The sequence below is a fragment of the Myxine glutinosa genome, chromosome 14, assembly GCF_964187855.1.
Source record: "Myxine glutinosa chromosome 14, kmMyxGlut1.1, whole genome shotgun sequence".
NCBI lineage: Eukaryota > Metazoa > Chordata > Myxini > Myxiniformes > Myxinidae > Myxine > Myxine glutinosa.
The window spans coordinates 79350158-79368472 of record NC_136274.1 but is presented as its reverse complement, the minus strand read 5'-3'; the positions used below and the strand labels follow the sequence as shown (position 1 = coordinate 79368472).

The following is an 18315-nucleotide window of genomic DNA, read 5'->3' as shown; positions in this document are numbered from 1 at the left end:
TTATATATTTTGTTTGTCTGGTTGATTTGTTTGCGAAATCAAAGTTAGCTCTTTCACGAGCCTCGATTCAGTATACAAAAAAGATGAAAAGTGACGATTTTTCAGATGAAAATTTATGATTTTAGTAGTTTGACCTTTGACCTTTTGACCTCAAATAGTTGGTTTCCCAATTTAGCGACTCAATATGCAAATGCTGTTCACTTTTCAAGTCAATCGGATGAAAAATGACAATTTTAGAAACATGACCGAAAGATGACCTTTTACCTCAAAATCAATAAGCCTCTTCCAGATGACGAACTCTACCATCTGGTGAAGTTTCGTGAAGATCGCTTTGACATTGTGACCTGTAGTAGATTGACAAGCAGACAGAATCACAGAGCAACCTATATCGTTGCGAATCTTCAATTTCCCAAGAAACAGACAAACAGGGGTGAATAGTTATGTTGCAATTAATGATGTTACGTGGAAATTTGGGATCAGGTGTTCTTGTGCCCTGCGTCACTCGTGCCAAAAAAGCACTTGGAACGAATGAGTGCTGGAGCAATCGTTCAACAGCTACATCATCAATTGCACATGAGTCGTTCGGTTTTTATGGTGTCCGGAGTATACAAGTTTCCTTACATCCTTGCCCTCCAGGTGACATGAGTAAAACTCTTCTGAAATTCTGTCACTGCGAGAAGAGGTGAGAAAAGACCATCTTTATTTTTGCGCTAATGCCATCGGTGGACAAAACTGAAAATTCAGATGTTATGTCTGTCGTGTCCGCAATGCTCTTTGACTGCTTTTTAAAGAGACTTCTCTCTCATTCTGACGACATAGAGAGTTTTCCTCATTTAAATCTCACGTCTGCTGTCCATACACGGCTTTAAACCCCCTCCTCTGACATTGTTCGTGAATATGATGTTTGCATCATGCGTGCAGTTTACAAGATGGATGGTAAGGAAACCCCGATTGTATGACTGTGCAAGAATGCACTATTATGTTGGAGGAAAATGAAATGTATCATGACTTATCGTAACCTGCACAAATATAGGGACACGCTTCGGAATGGCGCTGCTGGAAGAGTAAAAGGAGCACGCGGAGATGTGGAGGTTACGGGGCATGCGGAGAGGTGGAGAGGGGAACATGTGGAGAGGGGAGCCGGTGGAGAGAGGAACAGGCATAGAGAGGAGCACATGTGGAGCCGGTGGAGCAGAGAACATACGGAGAGAGGAGCACATGGGGAGCTGGTGGAGCGGGGAACATGTGGAGAGAGGAACACATGGGGAGCTGGTTGAGCGGGGAACATGCGGAGAGAGGAGCACATGGGAGCTGGTGGAGCGGGGAACATGCGGAGAGAGGAGCACATGGGAGTTGGTGGAGCGGGGAACATGCGGAGAGAGGAGCACATGGGAGTTGGTGGAGCGGGGAACATGCGGAGAGGGGAGCCGGTGGAGAGAGGAACATGCATAGAGAGGAGCACATGGGGAGCCGGTGGAGAGAGGAACATGCGGAGAGAGGAGCACATGGGGAGCCGGTGGAGAGAGGAACATGCGGAGAGAGGAGCACATGGGGAGCCGGTGGAGAGAGGAACATGCGGAGAGAGGAGCACATGGGGAGCCGGTGGAGAGAGGAACATGCGGAGAGAGGAGCACATGGGGAGCCGGTGGAGAGAGGAACATGCGGAGAGTGGAGCACATGGGGAGCCGGTGGAGAGAGGAACATGTGGAGAGGGGAGCACACGGGGAGTGGGAAAGTGGAGAGGGGCAATACATGGCAATACATGGCAAGCCATTGCGGGAGAGAGGGAGACCCCAGAGGTAGCATCTCTCTCCATGGAGATCAAAACTTATTTTTGCACCTGGAAGGATATTGAATTGCAACACAGGTGGTACGGGCACTTTTTAGTGATACTGTAAAGGTAAGAGGAAGACAAAACCACTGTTTCTCTTAACGCAGCTGAAGTAATATTTAACTGAGGAAGGGGAGTAACATGTATTGAAGGGTCAATGCTATTGGTAGCAAAATGAAGTCCCACGCTTGCTTCTCAGGGCATGTAAAGCTTCCTGGAAAAACTGGGAAACAGCTCGCACCAATCACATTCCAACAGTTGTAGCAATATGTCCTGCTGAGTGCCATGTATTCCGGAGGTCTCGTGTTACACATACACCAGGACTTGTGAAGCATTGTAAGAAAGCACGTCATCAGGTGCGTAAGCCAAATAAATGTTTTCAAAGCAATTTAGCAGCAAGGTGACATCGTCCGCATTACACACGACGACGACGCAAACGTCAGCAGCATAGGCCGAGGTACAGAGCGCTGGCAACACGAGAAATCCTGATGAAGTGGCACAAAGATCAATCAATTGGGGTTCAATAAAGAGATTAGAGAATGCTTATTGAAGGAGACCCTGGGTGAACTCGCCCAACCAGCACTGGTGCACATAAGCTGTTATTGACGTTAAAAATACTAAAAACATGACCACAAGAATGAGACATGGGAAACTAGAGCGACACTTGGTGGAGCGGAAACCTTTTGCGTTGTCGGAGGGGGGACGAAGCAGGAGAGGGAGGGGTGAGGAAGGGAGTGGGGGGAGTGGAAGGGGGAGGGAGGAGTGAGGGGAGAGGGAGGGGAAAGATACACTACATATACATCTTTTTTGGGGGTGGGGTGGCTCTGACAGGCCCCTCTGTTTTGGGGAGGTGGGAAGGGGGGAAGGGGGGGAAGGGAAGGAGGAAATTTTTTCCCGTGAAAAGAGTGCTTCATAACCTCAGTGTTTCACAGGTAAAAAAAGGAGTTTGTAATACCCTCTGCCACCATCACCAGTTGGCGCTATACAGTACACATTTACATAGAGAATTCACGCCCCTCTCCCGGTCCCCCACACCCCCGAATGAGGCCACGGCCACACAGCCTATGTCCCCCCCCCCCCCCCCCCCCAGAAAAAGCTGTATTTATAATTGTACCCCGAGTAAAGTATATAAGTGTTTATAGCTGGAGTGCCCGGCGTTGCTCAAGCGAAAAAGAAACATTAACGTGTTTGAAATGAGGGCAAATATAATGGAAAAGCAATTATTATATCCAAATCAGAATCCATCACAAATGTCAAATCATTATTTTACCTTTTCGTTGAATATCTACTGGTGAATGTGTGTTCATCACGTTTCTGAGTTAAGTATGATGACGTTCAGGAAGAAGAAGAAGAAGAAGCCATACCACCAACTTTGACCGCTTCGGGAATTGTTTGATTATTTGTGTTCAAATGTCTGGTGATTGTTACCTCGGCCACCAAAGGTGGATGGAGGTTATGTTTTCACCCCTGTCTGTCTGTTTGTCTGTCCGTTTGTTACTTGGCCAAATCTTTTTTTTTTTTGCAAGTATGTTGTTCACTCCCGTTTGTGTGTTTGTTTGTCTGTCCGCTCACTTATACTTGCGTACAGGTCACAATTTTAAACCGATGTTCATGAAACTTCACCAAATGGAAGAGTTTGTGGTCCGACAAAATCCTATATCATTTTGAGGTCAAAAGATCAAAAAGTAAGCAGAGGCCAAAGGTCAACCACTTTTTTTTAATTTCTAAAATCCTCAATTTTCATCCGATTGACTTGAAATTTTAATAGGGTTTTCATGTCATCTAACTGAATTCAACCACCAACTATTTGTGAGGTCAAACGGATGCTCTATGATTGCCATTCTACTTTGTTCTCTTTTGCCAAGTGATTTTTCATTTGTTTGTTTGTGAACAAAATATCTCAAAGTTGTGGACAGATTCGGACGAAATTTGGCAGAGATGTAGTGTATGTCACAAGGACGAAATGATTCAATTTTGGTGAAGATCCGGATTCGGATACGGCTACTAGAATGTTTAAAGTGATTCTTCACCATTGGGAGATCGGGCCAAAAACGATACATAGCAGGATATCTCAAAAAGTTATGGACGGATTTGGACGAAACTTGGTGGACCGGTTGGGTGTCTGACAAGTACAAATGGATTCGATTTTGGTGAAGATCTGAATATGGAGTCGGATATGAGTTGTTTAATTTTTGAAGTGATTCTTCACCATTGGGAGATAGGGCTAAAAACTATACATTGCGGGATATCTCAAAAAGTTATGGATGGATTTGGACGAAACTTGGTGGACCGGTTGTGTGTCTGACAAGGAAGAATCGATTTGATTTTGGTGAAGATCTGAATATGGATTCGGATATGAGAATTATTTAATATTTAAGTGATCGTCTTCAACCTTGATCTTTTCTACCCCCGCTAATTTCACCCCAGATCCACTGTTTTGAAATACCAACTTCTTTCCTGGAAGTCCTTGCAGTGTCCTTTTGTTTTATACTTCTCCCCTCCCCCACCCCCCCCCCCCCCTTCCCACGCCTCCTCCCCCCAAGCCCTCTCCCTCCCACAGATCTCCCGATGCCCCTGCTCCCAAATGTTGTGTTGTGTGAGTCCCCTTCTCTCCCCATTTTGTCTACCACTCCCCTTATTATATGTTTTATGTGTCCGTTTGATTTTTTTTTTTAATGTGATAAATGTTAGCTCTTTCATGAGCCTCGTTCCTGTATACAAAAAAAAGAAGAAGAAAAAAAAGAAGCGATTCTTCACCATTGAGTGATGGGGCTAAAATCGATACAAAAGTAGGAGATCTTGTGCATGCAGGGTGAACGCAGGAGATCTCAAAAAGTTATGGACGGATGATTTTGATTAAATGTGATTCTGTATTGTGATTTTCTGGTCTACTCTGGGATACAAAACGTAAACTGTTTACCTGGCGGAGGTATGCTCTCTACTGAGTGTCGTGCTAGTTTTGTATTTATTTATGCGAATGTGTACCTGTATATAACTGTCATTAATCAAAAATTGAGGACCAGTTCACTGGTAATTCCCTGTTTGTCGTTAAAGGCGGCAAAAAGGGTTGGCGTCAGGAAGGGCATCCGGCCGTAAAACATTGCTTCAAAAAGGGGACCGAAAAACAACAACAACCACGGTTCCCGAAAAAGGCCAACCCCCGCTTGCGGGGAAAAATGGCCTCTAAAGGTGTTTTTTTTTGTTTTTTTTTTAATCAAAAAGGTTTAGGCACTATAGAGCGATTTTTTTTAAATAAAAAAAAACCAACTTATTGGTTTTTTGCCTCAAACAAAACATTTTTTTTGCCTCAAACACTCCCAGGCACTCACTGATGAACCTCTGAAAGTTCGACGAAGATCCGTTCAGGCATCTCTGAGAAAAATGGCGACACACACACACAGACCAACATCTCTCTTATACAGTACATTGAATCAATGCCACACCCAACCAGTCCACCACATTTCGGCCGAATCCGTCCACAACTTTTTGAGACTTCGTGCTATAAAGCACCTTTGGTGACGGCAGCAACAATCCTCTGTTGAAGTGTTTTATTCGGGATTTTTTATGCTTCCGCCGACGATGTTGCCGGAGGTATTATGTTTTCAGGTTGTCCGTCCGTCCGTCCGTCCCAAAGGTCCGTGATAGGTTTCCGTTCCCGCGATAACTTGAGAACGGCTAAAGGATCTTAGTCAAACTTGGCGCAGGTATGTATAATGAGGTAAAGATTAATTGATTAGATTTTGGGGTCAAAGGTCAAATCTGTAATAGGTCTAAAACTTGAGAACGACTGAAGTGATCTAATTCAAAGTTGGTACAGGTTTGTATAATATTGTAAAGGTTAAGTGATTCGATTTTGGGGTCAAAGGTCGAGCCGAGCGCTGGTTCGGAGCCGCAAGAGAGGGTGTGTGGGTCACCGGAGGGAGAGTGGCTGACAGTTGAGGCTGCTGGGCCGTGGACCATCTGATGATAGCTGCGTTCCCGTGTTGAATCACTGGTTTCCTCCAGTTGTTCCAAGCAAACTGCTTTGGATGTCTGATGCTGTGTTCATCAGGAGTGATCTAATTGTGGTGTAGAAATGTCGTGAACACAAACATGACTGTTTGCTAATGATCAATTTGTCTGACGTTCCATCTGGGCTTCCCCCACAACCCCCCCACGTCTTCGCGGTCTCTTCCAGCGATGCAGCGAAGTCTGATCTTGCGGAAATTTCACCCACGTCACCCGAGCATGAAGCTCATCATGAACGGATACTTTTTCACTTCCTTTGCACAATGTGAAGCGCACGAAGCAGATGCACATGAAAACACCATTTTGGATAATTTCCCAAAAAATCTTATGAAGGCAAACAACTTAAGGGTGTGGTACTGGTGAAAAATTGAGAAAACTACATAGGTACCTTTGAGAGGCCTTTACACAAAAACAAAGTCAAGTTAATATCTAATTTTCAGTTTTTCTTGAAAGATATAATCTTGGCTTTAACTCAGACCAGTTTCAACGCTTCTTTGTCATATTACATGCATATAATTTGCATAAATTAGACCGTCAATAAAAAACAAGGAAAAACAAAGAACACATTTCTACTTCTATCTTCTATGTCACCTATCATTCTTTTCACACAAAACTTGGTACATGTATTATACATGTGTATTATACTCTACACCTGATGAGGATTTTGTGAAATTATGTCAAATGTTCACTAATTAGCTAATTATGCCAATTACCAGATAAAACTTGGTTGTCCTTCAATAAATCCACAATGGCTACTCCTATAAACAAAAGCCTTCATCATTTTAAAGGAAGTGATATTCTGAATATCCTGTCCAAATTTCAGCCCAAAAGAATGATGCAAATTAAAGTTATAACAAATTTCATGCAAAATATTATATTGAATTGAATTGAAATTTGAATTTTTCAATAATTAGGGGTACTTCTATGACCTCTAATAGCATGATTCTTGTTTATAAGACTATAAGGAAACTGTTCAGCTAAAAAAAAAAAAAAATCACCTGTTCACCAGTACTACACCCTTAAGACTAGCGCAGATAGACTAGACAACGATCGCACCTACACAAGCACAAGTAGAAAACCACAGGAGACACCGCTACCGGAAGTACTTCACATGTGACAAAATCAATGGACGATTCTATTTCATTGAAGCATGAACAGCGTCATCTATGGCGGCGATCTGGCAAATGAAGAAAGCCTCAATTGATTGTATTCTTTGCCATGTCAAATTAGAATTCGGTTTTCGTTTCACACCTGACTTTTAGCACTTTAAGCAAAAAAAAATGAGTACAGCATGAGTGAGATTTCCAACACCTTTATTGTTGCTATCGGGCCTGTCCCATCTTCTTTGTTTCTTTTTCTTTCCACTTTCTCTCGAGCTCTGAGTGGCTTCTCAATTGCTGGAACCCTATGGCATTTGGTTAAAACGTAATCGCCTGAAATTTCTGCCGGAATATGTTGGGGCATGCAGCCATTCCACATCCATCACGTAAGGAAATTGCCAATTGCTTTGTTCTGCTCGAGTGGAGATGGCATTGACTTTCTCCGGCCATAAGAGCCAGGCCGAAGACCTTTGCCTTATTTTACTGTGGTTTCATTTCTTCTTTTGCTTTAACAGAAGAATGGGGTTATCCTGCCAAAGGAGGACCTGTTAAATTAACCGTCGAAATAGGTTATGATTGCCTGTTCTGCCGCAATTGCAATGTGGCCATCTTTGAAATTTGTTTTCTTTGATAATGCCACCACAATGTCGTCATTTTTTTTTCTGTTGTGTGTAAGAGGGGCATACATCTTGTTGAATTGCAATGTGATGAGATTGAACCTGTCGGAGAGTTTGTCATTGAATGTTAAAATTGTCACGAAACGCTCGTCTCTGTGAAGGCTCATGTTGGTCTGCTAAGGAGAACAAGATAAATGATGCATTTTTTTTTTCAGCTAAAGGTTAACAAGTGTATGTTTACCGCCATGGGAAGGTTGATAGAATGGTGCGGATGTAGCAGACCTATCTTCGAGCTGTCGAATCTGGGTTTGATTCCCGTCCCAACAATATACAGACTTGGCATTTAATATGGGAATTTTTTTTTTTCCTTGACTTGGGTTTAATTTCTGAACTCGGGATATCAATCTGGTGAGTTTCTTTTACGCTTCGGTGATTTCTTTGTTAAAAGAACCATGTCACTGATTGTCTGTCACAGCAAGAAGTCAATAACAGGATTATATCACAGGTGGTGTGACAAAATGTACGGACAGGTACATTTGACGATTGGCTTCACAATCGGGTATATAAGGGTTGTTGCGTTCTGTATTAGTGGAAAACAACTGCTGCACGTCTACAAAAGTTATTGCCGCTTCCCCTGGAGATGGTCCGTCAACTCAACAATGCTGTTTGCCATTTAGTGGTGGCTTTACGAAATTCCGGCATGAAACAGCGTGCTATTGCTTGGCAGTATGGCATCACTCAAGGTCAGGTGTCAAAGATCCTGAAACGAAATGCTCAGAGGGATGTCCCTACTCCAATACCGAGGCCAGGACGTCCCCGCAGAACCACAAGGAGGGATGATCGCCAGCTGCACCGGTTAGTCCGTAATGGCCGTACCAAGTCAGCTAATCGGCTTAGGGCTGAGTGGCAGCAACTGACAAATGTGCCTGCATCCAGAAGGCTAGTCGACCAACGACTGGTTCAAGCAGGCTATCGTGCCAGGCGTCCCCTGAGAAAGCCATGTCTGACCAGACAACACCGCCAGCGCCGATTGCAGTGGGCCAGAGAGCACCGTCAATGGCAGCCAGGACACTGGAATCACGTGATCTTCAGCGACGAGTCTAGATTTGTGGTCTATCGTCAAGATGGCCGCATCCGAGTGCGCAGACAAGTGCATGAAGCCTACAATGAAGATTGTATAGTGCCAAGAGTCCAAGCTGGAGGTGGTGGGGTGACCGTTTGGGCTGCTTTTCATGCAGGGGGCAAAACTGACCTGGTTGTTCTGAATTGAAACCTGAACCAGTTCAAGCACAGGGCCATTCTGGAAGAAACATTGCTTACATTTGTTCGTGCAGCCTTTCGAGGAAACTTTGTCTTCCAAGATGACAATGCACGGCCTCATCGTGCTCGCATGATCCAACACTTTCTTGCTGACCGTGGTGTAGAGCATATGGAGTGGCCTGCCATGTCCCCGGATATGAATCCGATAGAGAACTTGTGGGCAGAATTAACGCGTCAAACAGCTTGGACCAGCAGCCTGCCTCTGCGCATGAATTGCAGCAGGCTATTGTCACTGCATGGCAAGCGATTCCTGTCCAAACCTTGGTAAATCTCGTGAACAGCATGCCTCAACGTGTACGTGCTCTCCTGAATGCTCGTGGGGGTTACACGAAGTATTGAACTGTAATTTTACTGTTCGTAATCCCAGTCGTAATTTAACTTTTGTTTTGGTTAAAAAAAAATTTGGCTAATGTTCAAAATAAAGAGATACTTCTGGAAAACGTACAGAAGTTTAACACAGTACTGTCCGTGAATTGAATTCGATATCAGTTTACATCACTTTCAAGGATCAATTTATTTGCTTCGAAATGTCAAATGTGGTTTTTGTTTCTTTTAAAGGTCACATTAACAAAATCTAGAATAATTTCAACATATTTCCAATTAACTTTTGGTTCCAAGTCATCTTGAAAAGTAAGTTCACCCCCTCAAAAAAAATAATCCATATTAAATGCCAAGTCTGTAAATACCCAGCATCAAGCAAGAAAAGCAGCACGCATCATTTTGAACGTCTTTTTGGTATGACTCGACCAAGGTCGGTTTCGAACCACCAAGCCTCGCCAAACTCAGAGCGGACATCATGCCACCGAGTCTGCTTGTAGAAATAGTCGTCGTAGTTGTTGTTATTGTCGTTATCACCATGGACAATGAGATGCAGCTGATGTTTCAACCACTTACTCTTCATCAGAGCAAAATAAGTTGTTTCTCTATGGCAAAGATCGAAATGCTCAATCTGAGCCACACCTTGTTTTCCATGGAGACAAACTTTAGCTTCTAGTGAACATAATCCATTGTTAATTAAGATTTTGATTTGCAAGATTATCCTTTTTCTACTTGGTTCTGTTGTGCTATAAGCATTATGAGTCGAGCGAAGCAGCGTCTGTTTTTGTATCAAGACTGAATCGAGTTTTGTGTTTCTGTGTTGCAGAGCTCAGTGCAATCGACTTCAGATCGTGGCTACATTGTGAGTACCCATTCACTGGATCCTTCCCTAACACTTTTCCTTCTTACAGGTGCCTACAGTCATTGTCAAGAATCGTTTTTATTTACACTTCGGTTTGGCTTTTTCAACATATTTAAGGAGTCAGTTGCACAAAGAAAGAAAAACGACGAGTGAGTGAGATTGAGGATGAGATTAGGTTTTAATAACATTATTTAGGATGTGCTCCAGGAAGGATCACTTCCAGCAGATGGCAGTGCAGGCGCCGGTTGGGACCATACAGGCGTACGGGGCTGTTGGGAGGCGAAAGCATGAGTGGGGGCATGCCCGTGTGTCCATGTGATGGGGTCCGGGGAGGCAGGGGGCTTCAGAGGATCCGCGTGCTCCGTGCAGTGCAGTATTGTTGGGGTGCAGACCTGTCACATCCAATCTGAGAGTCCGTTGCCCTGTTTGGCTTTGGGGCATGGCCACACACAGTGCTGCAGGTTAAGGCCTCCTTGGTGTGCAACACCAGCTGTGTGGCGGTTAGCCCTGGAAAATGTAACAGTGCTTGATTAAATCCCAGCCTTTTTGTCATTGTTTTCTCAGAGTGATTATAAATTACGGTCGAGCGAGGAAGCCGAACAACGAAGCAGCTTGTCCGAACCTATATGGTACCGTAGAACATGCTGTCGTTGCATGCATACTTGTCAGGCATTTCAACCGGTCTTCTTGCAATCATGGACAGGCTGGGATGTTGTGCTGGAACTTGCCATAAAGCATTGTGGAGCGGAAGTTTTGCAGCCATTTCAGCAAATAAAATTCGCACCCGTGTCCAAAGGAAGCATTTCAGTTTGGCATTTTCATATGAAATAGGCAAAGTCTAAAAATGAATGAAACCCTTTAGAATTATCCTACATAACCCATTAAAATTACCCTTTAGAACCCTCCAGAATACCCTTTAGAACACCTTAGAATTACCCTTCAGAACCCCTAAGAATTATCCTTTAGAACCCAATAGAATTACCCTTTAGAATCCATTAGAATTACCCTTTAGAATCCATTAGAATTACCCTTTAGAACCCATTAGAATTACCCTTTAGAACCCATTAGAATTACTCTTTCGAACCCATTAGAATTACCCTTTAGAATCCATTAGAATTACCCTTTAGAATCCATTAGAATTACCCTTTAGAACCCATTAGAATTACTCTTTAGAACCCATTAGAATTACCCTTTAGAACCCATTAGAATTACCCTTCAGAACACCTTAGAATTACCCTTCAGAACCCAATATAATTATCCTTTAGAACCCAATAGAATTACCCTTTAGAACCCATTAGAATTACCCTTTAGAACCCTTAATAATTACTCTTTAGAACCCTTAAGAATTACTCTTTAGAATTACCCTTTAGAACCCATTATAATTACCCTTTAGAACAAATTAGAATTACCCTTTAGAACCCATTAGAATTACCCTTCAGAACACCTTAGAATTACCCTTCAGAACCCCGAAGAATTATCCTTTAGAACCCAATAGAATTACCCTTTAGAATCCATTAGAATGACCCTTTAGAACAAATTAGAATTACCCTTTAGAACCCATTAGAATTACCCTTTAGAACCAATTAGAATTACCCTTTAGAACCCATTAGAATTACCCTTTAGAACCAATTAGAATTACCCTTTAGAACCCATTAGAATTACCCTTTAGAACAAATTAGAATTACCCTTTAGAACAAATTAGAATTACCCTTTAGAACCCATTAGAATGACCCTTTAGAACCAATTAGAATGACCCTTTAGAACCCATTAGAATTACCCTTTAGAACCAATTAGAATTACCCTTTAGAACCCATTATAATTACCCTTTAGAACAAATTAGAATTACCCTTTAGAACCCTCCAGAATACCCTTTAGAACACCTTAGAATTACCCTTCAGAACCCCTAACAATTATCCTTTAGAACCCAATAGAATTACCCTTTAGAATCCATTAGAATTACCCTTTAGAACAAATTAGAATTACCCTTTAGAACCCATTAGAATTACCCTTTAGAACCAATTAGAATTACCCTTGAGAACCCATTAGAATTACCCTTTAGAACCAATTAGAATGACCCTTTAGAACCAATTAGAATGACCCTTTAGAACCCATTAGAATTACTCTTTACAACCCATTAGAATTATTCTTTACAACCCATTAGAATTACTTTTTGGAACCCATTAGAATTACCCTTTAGAACCAATTAGAATGACCCTTTAGAACCAATTAGAATGACCCTTTAGAACCAATTAGAATGACCCTTTAGAACCCTTAATAATTACTCTTTAGAACCCTTAAGAATTACTCTTTAGAACCCTTAAGAATTACTCTTTAGAACCCTTAAGAATTACTCTTTAGAACCCATTATAATTACTGTTTAGGACCCATTATAATTACTGTTTAGAACCCATTATAATTACTCTTTTGAACCCTTCAGAATTATCCCTTCGAACCCATTAGAATTACTCTTTAGAACCCTTAAGAATTACTCTTTAGAACCCATTAGAATTACCCTTTAGAACCCATTAGAATTACTCTTTAGAACCCATTAGAATTACCCTTTAGAACCCATTACAATTACTCTTTAGAACCCATTATAATTACTGTTTAGAACCCATTATAATTACTCTTTTGAACCCTTCAGAATTATCCCTTCGAACCCATTAGAATTACTCTTTAGAACCCTTAAGAATTACTCTTTAGAACCCATTAGAATTACTCTTTACAACCCATTAGAATTACTGTTTAGAACCCATTAGAATTACCCTTTAGAACCCATTAGAATTATTCTTTAGAACCCATCAGAATTATTCTTTACAACGCATTAGAATTACTCTTTAGAACCCATTAGAATTACTCTTTACAACCCATTAGAACTATTCTTTAGAACCCATTAGAATTACTCTTTACAACCCATTAGAATTATTCTTTACAACCCATTAGAATTACTCTTTACAACCCATTAGAATTACTCTTTACAACCCATTAGAATTATTCTTTACAACCCATTAGAATTACTCTTTACAACCCATTAGAATTACTCTTTAGAACCCATTAGAATTACCCTTTACAACCCATTAGAATTATTCTTTACAACCCATCAGAATTATTCTTTACAACGCATTAGAATTACTCTTTAGAACCCATTAGAATTACTCTTTACAACCCATTAGAATTATTCTTTACAACCCATTAGAATTACTCTTTAGAACCCATTAGAATTACTCTTTAGAACCCATCAGAATTATTCTTTACAACCCATTAGAATTACTCTTTAGAACCCATCAGAATTATTCTTTACAACCCATTAGAATTATTCTTTAGAACCCATCAGAATTATTCTTTGGAACCCATCAGAATTATTCTTTACAACCCATTAGAATTACTCTTTAGAACCCATTAGAATTACTCTTTAGAACCCATCAGAATTACTCTTTAGAACCCATCAGAATTATTCTTTACAACCCATTAGAATTATTCTTTAGAACCCATTAGAATTATTCTTTACAACGCATTAGAATTACTCTTTACAACCCATTAGAATTATTCTTTACAACCCATTAGAATTATTCTTTAGAACCCATTAGAATTACTCTTTACAACCCATTAGAATTATTCTTTACAACCCATTAGAATTACTCTTTAGAACCCATTAGAATTACTCTTTAGAACCCATCAGAATTATTCTTTACAACCCATTAGAATTACTCTTTAGAACCCATCAGAATTATTCTTTACAACCCATTAGAATTATTCTTTAGAACCCATCAGAATTATTCTTTGGAACCCATCAGAATTATTCTTTACAACCCATTAGAATTACTCTTTAGAACCCATTAGAATTACTCTTTAGAACCCATCAGAATTACTCTTTAGAACCCATCAGAATTATTCTTTACAACCCATCAGAATTATTCTTTGGAACCCATCAGAATTATTCTTTACAACCCATTAGAATTACTCTTTAGAACCCATTAGAATTACTCTTTAGAACCCATCAGAATTATTCTTTACAACCCATTAGAATTATTCTTTAGAACCCATCAGAATTATTCTTTACAACCCATTAGAATTACTCTTTAGAACCCATTAGAATTACTCTTTAGAACCCATCAGAATTATTCCTTACAACCCATTAGAATTATTCTTTAGAACCCATCAGAATTATTCTTTACAACCCATTAGAATTACTCTTTAGAACCCATTAGAATTACTCTTTAGAACCCATCAGAATTATTCTTTACAACCCATTAGAATTACTCTTTAGAACCCATTAGAATTACTCTTTAGAACCCATCAGAATTATTCTTTACAACCCATTAGAATTACTCTTTAGAACCCATCAGAATTATTCTTTACAACCCATTAGAATTATTCTTTAGAACCCATCAGAATTATTCTTTACAACCCATTAGAATTACTCTTTAGAACCCATTAGAATTACTCTTTAGAACCCATCAGAATTACTCTTTAGAACCCATCAGAATTATTCTTTACAACCCATCAGAATTATTCTTTACAACCCATTAGAATTATTCTTTAGAACCCATCAGAATTATTCTTTACAACCCATTAGAATTACTCTTTAGAACCCATTAGAATTACTCTTTAGAACCCATCAGAATTATTCTTTACAACCCATTAGAATTACTCTTTAGAACCCATTAGAATTACTCTTTAGAACCCATCAGAATTATTCTTTACAACCCATTAGAATTACTCTTTAGAACCCATTAGAATTACTCTTTAGAACCCATCAGAATTATTCTTTACAACCCATTAGAATTACTCTTTAGAACCCATTAGAATTACCCTTTACAACCCATTAGAATTATTCTTTACAACCCATCAGAATTATTCTTTACAACGCATTAGAATTACTCTTTAGAACCCATTAGAATTACTCTTTACAACCCATTAGAATTATTCTTTACAACCCATTAGAATTACTCTTTAGAACCCATTAGAATTACTCTTTAGAACCCATCAGAATTATTCTTTACAACCCATTAGAATTACTCTTTAGAACCCATCAGAATTATTCTTTGGAACCCATCAGAATTATTCTTTACAACCCATTAGAATTACTCTTTAGAACCCATTAGAATTACTCTTTAGAACCCATCAGAATTACTCTTTAGAACCCATCAGAATTATTCTTTACAACCCATTAGAATTATTCTTTAGAACCCATTAGAATTATTCTTTACAACGCATTAGAATTACTCTTTACAACCCATTAGAATTATTCTTTACAACCCATTAGAATTATTCTTTAGAACCCATTAGAATTACTCTTTACAACCCATTAGAATTATTCTTTACAACCCATTAGAATTACTCTTTAGAACCCATTAGAATTACTCTTTAGAACCCATCAGAATTATTCTTTACAACCCATTAGAATTACTCTTTAGAACCCATCAGAATTATTCTTTACAACCCATCAGAATTATTCTTTGGAACCCATCAGAATTATTCTTTACAACCCATTAGAATTACTCTTTAGAACCCATTAGAATTACTCTTTAGAACCCATCAGAATTACTCTTTAGAACCCATCAGAATTATTCTTTACAACCCATCAGAATTATTCTTTGGAACCCATCAGAATTATTCTTTACAACCCATTAGAATTACTCTTTAGAACCCATTAGAATTACTCTTTAGAACCCATCAGAATTATTCTTTACAACCCATTAGAATTATTCTTTAGAACCCATCAGAATTATTCTTTACAACCCATTAGAATTACTCTTTAGAACCCATTAGAATTACTCTTTAGAACCCATCAGAATTATTCTTTACAACCCATTAGAATTACTCTTTAGAACCCATCAGAATTATTCTTTACAACCCATTAGAATTACTCTTTAGAACCCATCAGAATTATTCTTTACAACCCATTAGAATTATTCTTTAGAACCCATCAGAATTATTCTTTACAACCCATTAGAATTACTCTTTAGAACCCATTAGAATTACTCTTTAGAACCCATCAGAATTACTCTTTAGAACCCATCAGAATTATTCTTTACAACCCATCAGAATTATTCTTTACAACCCATTAGAATTACTCTTTAGAACCCATTAGAATTATTCTTTAGAACCCATCAGAATTATTCTTTACAACCCATTAGAATTACTCTTTAGAACCCATTAGAATTACTCTTTAGAACCCATCAGAATTATTCTTTACAACCCATTAGAATTACTCTTTAGAACCCATTAGAATTACTCTTTAGAACCCATCAGAATTATTCTTTACAACCCATTAGAATTACTCTTTAGAACCCATTAGAATTACTCTTTAGAACCCATCAGAATTATTCTTTACAACCCATTAGAATTACTCTTTAGAACCCATCAGAATTATTCTTTACAACCCATTAGAATTACTCTTTAGAACCCATTAGAATTACTCTTTAGAACCCATCAGAATTATTCTTTACAACCCATTAGAATTACTCTTTAGAACCCATTAGAATTACTCTTTAGAACCCATTAGAATTATTCTTTAGAACCCATTAGAATTACTCTTTAGAACCCATCAGAATTATTCTTTACAACCCATTAGAATTACTCTTTAGAACCCATCAGAATTATTCTTTGGAACCCATCAGAATTATTCTTTACAACCCATTAGAATTACTCTTTAGAACCCATTAGAATTACTCTTTAGAACCCATCAGAATTATTCTTTAGAACCCATTAGAATTATTCTTTACAACCCATTAGAATTACTCTTTAGAACCCATTAGAATTACTCTTTAGAACCCATTAGAATTACTCTTTACAACCCATTAGAATTACTGTTTAGAACCCATTAGAATTACCCTTTAGAACCCATTAGAATTATTCTTTAGAACCCATCAGAATTATTCTTTACAACCCATTAGAATTACTCTTTAGAACCCATTAGAATTACTCTTTAGAACCCATTAGAATTATTCTTTAGAACCCATTAGAATTACTCTTTAGAACCCATCAGAATTATTCTTTACAACCCATTAGAATTACTCTTTAGAACCCATCAGAATTATTCTTTGGAACCCATCAGAATTATTCTTTACAACCCATTAGAATTACTCTTTAGAACCTATTAGAATTACTCTTTAGAACCCATCAGAATTATTCTTTAGAACCCATTAGAATTATTCTTTACAACCCATTAGAATTACTCTTTAGAACCCATTAGAATTACTCTTTAGAACCCATTAGAATTACTCTTTACAACCCATTAGAATTACTGTTTAGAACCCATTAGAATTACCCTTTAGAACCCATTAGAATTATTCTTTAGAACCCATCAGAATTATTCTTTACAACGCATTAGAATTACTCTTTAGAACCCATTAGAATTACTCTTTAGAACCCATCAGAATTATTCTTTACAACGCATTAGAATTACTCTTTAGAACCCATTAGAATTACCCTTTAGAACCCATTAGAATTATTCTTTAGAACCCATCAGAATTATTCTTTACAACGCATTAGAATTACTCTTTAGAACCCATTAGAATTACTCTTTACAACCCATTAGAACTATTCTTTAGAACCCATTAGAATTACTCTTTACAACCCATTAGAATTATTCTTTACAACCCATTAGAATTACTCTTTACAACCCATTAGAATTACTCTTTACAACCCATTAGAATTACTGTTTAGAACCCATTAGAATTACCCTTTAGAACCCATTAGAATTACTCTTTAGAACCCATTAGAATTATTCTTTACAACGCATTAGAATTACTCTTTAGAACCCATTAGAATTACTCTTTACAACCCATTAGAATTATTCTTTAGAACCCATTAGAATTACTCTTTACAACCCATTAGAATTACTCTTTACAACCCATTAGAATTACTCTTTAGAACCCATTAGAATTACTCTTTACAACCCATTAGAATTACTCTTTACAACCCATTAGAATTATTCTTTACAACCCATTAGAATTACTCTTTACAACCCATTAGAATTACTCTTTAGAACCCATTAGAATTATTCTTTACAACGCATTAGAATTACTCTTTACAACCCATTAGAATTACTCTTTACAACCCATTAGAATTACTCTTTACAACCCATTAGAATTACTCTTTACAACCCATTAGAATTACTCTTTAGAACCCATTAGAATTATTCTTTACAACGCATTAGAATTACTCTTTACAACCCATTAGAATTACTCTTTAGAACCCATTAGAATTATTCTTTACAACCCATTAGAATTACTCTTTACAACCCATTAGAAT

The 18315-nt window shown here is 38.6% G+C and overlaps 1 protein-coding gene across 6 annotated transcripts in view; it reads left to right on the top strand.

The window, feature by feature from the left end:
- Positions 1-18315, top strand: part of LOC137439946 (autism susceptibility gene 2 protein homolog) — a 537082-nt gene that overhangs the window by 292176 nt on the left and 226591 nt on the right. For all 6 annotated transcript variants that reach the window (XM_068136223.2, XM_068136220.2, XM_068136222.2 and 3 more), the window contains one exon: positions 10021-10056. In XM_068136223.2, coding sequence (XP_067992324.2) covers positions 10021-10056 — 36 coding nt within the window. The remainder of the gene's footprint in view (positions 1-10020; positions 10057-18315) is intronic.